The 2,093-nt window shown below is 57.7% G+C and overlaps 1 protein-coding gene across 1 annotated transcript in view; it reads left to right on the forward strand.

Moving 5' to 3' along the window:
- The window catches only part of LOC104993988 (caspase recruitment domain-containing protein 11-like), a gene marked incomplete at its 5' end in the record, with an annotated part of 9,760 nt that overhangs the window by 4,032 nt on the left and 3,635 nt on the right, over positions 1-2,093 (forward strand). Inside the window, one exon of the mRNA XM_010847440.1 lies at positions 385-434. Coding sequence (XP_010845742.1) covers positions 385-434 — 50 coding nt within the window. The remainder of the gene's footprint in view (positions 1-384; positions 435-2,093) is intronic.

Consider the following 2,093-nt stretch of genomic DNA (forward strand, 5'->3'; position numbering starts at 1 on the left):
CAGCATGTCCAGCCTCAAGCAGACTGCTGGCCGACAGCCACGTCACTGCCTGGACACCCCCCGCTTCCCTGCCAGACTGAGGTTTGCTTCTCCCGGGCCTCCCGGCCTTGACGTGGACGCTGACTCTGGGGTGGCCACTCCAGCACCAGCAGGTCCACTGAGCGACACCGCAGCCAAGACAGCCCAGCCTCACCCCGCCTCTCATGTGGCCCGCAGCCCTCCTGGGCAGTGTCTTCTCTCTCCCAAACTCTGAGTTCCTGTTCTCACCTCTGGGTTTTTTCTCCTGCATGATTATCTCTGCAGCTGGATCTTATTTTTAACCGCCAGGGCTCATGAATGTTTCAACAGAGCATAAATAGCCACTCTAGCCGTTCCCCACTGCAGCCTGCCTGCCCGCGCTCCTTCCCGGCAGCGCCGGGTCCATGCGGAAGATGGTAATGATGCTCTGTCCCCAAACACGGTGCCAGCCTCCGGCTCCCGCAGGCGGGCAGGCAGGCTCCTCCGCTCTGCCAGGCCTGGCGTCCCAGCCCAGCAGCAAGTCTGTGGGCGCAGCCCTGCCTGCCGGCCCCAGGGTCACAGGGTGCGGGGTGAGGCGCGCCTGGCTTGTGCAGCAGCAGAGCCCTGCAGTGAGAGCGTTCCCTCTGGCAGGACCCCGTTCGGAGGGCCTGTCCTCCCTGGTGGGGCTGCTGTCACCTCCTACCAGGGCGGTGGGAAGGGCCCGGGTGGGGACCCCCATCTCCCCAAGAGACGCGATCAGATAGGCCTCCTGGCCTGAGTCTCCCTGGCGTGTGAGGTGCGGGCATTTGGCGAGGTCCTTTGGGGTCTGGCTGTTAGGACTGTTTTAGCTTCTGCTGTGTTCCAGCTCTCTGCGTGTGGGGCCAATTTCAGGATTTATATTATGGATTTATGCCTTGGACATTCGCGGGAAGTTTACTGCATTTATTGTATTCATGGCGTTATGTCCTGCTTCCTTCCAAAGCATTCATAAATTTTACACTAAAGGACGAAGGTGTTAACTAAGGTTTAAAACATGTGCCATGGTCTTACCACTTTGGAAAACCATTTGGCAGTATCTACTCAGGCTAAATGTGGGCTTCCCCAGCGGCCTAACGATACAGAATCCACCTGCCGTGCAGGAGATGGAAGAGATGTAGGTTCAGTCCCTGGGCTGGGAAGATTCCCTTGGAAGAGGGCATGACAACCCACTCCAGTGTCCTTGCCTGTAAAGTCCCATGGACAGAGGAGCCTGGTGGGCTACAGTCCATGGGGTCACAAAGAGTCAGACGCATCTGAGCCCACACGTGCACTAAAGCTAAATGTACAGTCAGTGAGCTAGTGATTCTGCCTCTCTGTATACGGTCAAGGGAAATGAATACATCCATCCGCAGAGGTATCAGAGCACTCGTCACAGAGTTGTCCATGATAGCCAAACTCTGGGAACGGCACAGACGTGCACACCAGAGAAGGGAGGAGGCAGCAGCCCACGGAATACTCTACAGCGATGAAAAAAAGCATCCCTCAGGTGTGACAGCACACAGAGGACGCCAGACACGGAAGAGCGTGCCTGCTTCCGCTTATGTGACGTGAGGCAGAGCTGGCCCGTGCGCTGGCAGGCGGCGTGGTGGTTACCCCGCAGGCTTCTGAGTGGTGATTACCCAGGCGTAGAGATTGGTGAAAACCCGTCATGCCGAATACTTAAGGACGATGGGGTTTTCTGCATATAAGTTACGCTTCAATTAAAGAAAATATGGTAAAACACAAGCCCAGTGTATGGCTGGTGAGGAACAGAGATCATAGCACATCTGAGGGCCCTCCGGATAGGCCACCCAGCGCCCACCAGCTTCCTAGGTTTGTTACAACTTGGGTACAAAATTTTGCCCTGAGCTTCTTGGCAGCCGAGGCAAAGAGGGAAGCGCACCAGTGACTCAGCTGCTCACTCCTCAGGGAGGACAGACGTCTCCCTGACCGTGAGGCCTAGGAGGCCCGCACCCCGGGGCGTCTTCTGGGGGTGGCCTGGCAGCAGGAGGCCCTCCGCCGACAGCTGGAACCCCCTCCTCCTCCCGCAGGGTACCGGAAGCTGCTAAAGGACATGG

Source organism: Bison bison, unplaced genomic scaffold (assembly GCF_000754665.1).
Source record: "Bison bison bison isolate TAMUID 2011002044 unplaced genomic scaffold, Bison_UMD1.0 scf7180017849611, whole genome shotgun sequence".
Lineage (NCBI taxonomy): Eukaryota > Metazoa > Chordata > Mammalia > Artiodactyla > Bovidae > Bison > Bison bison.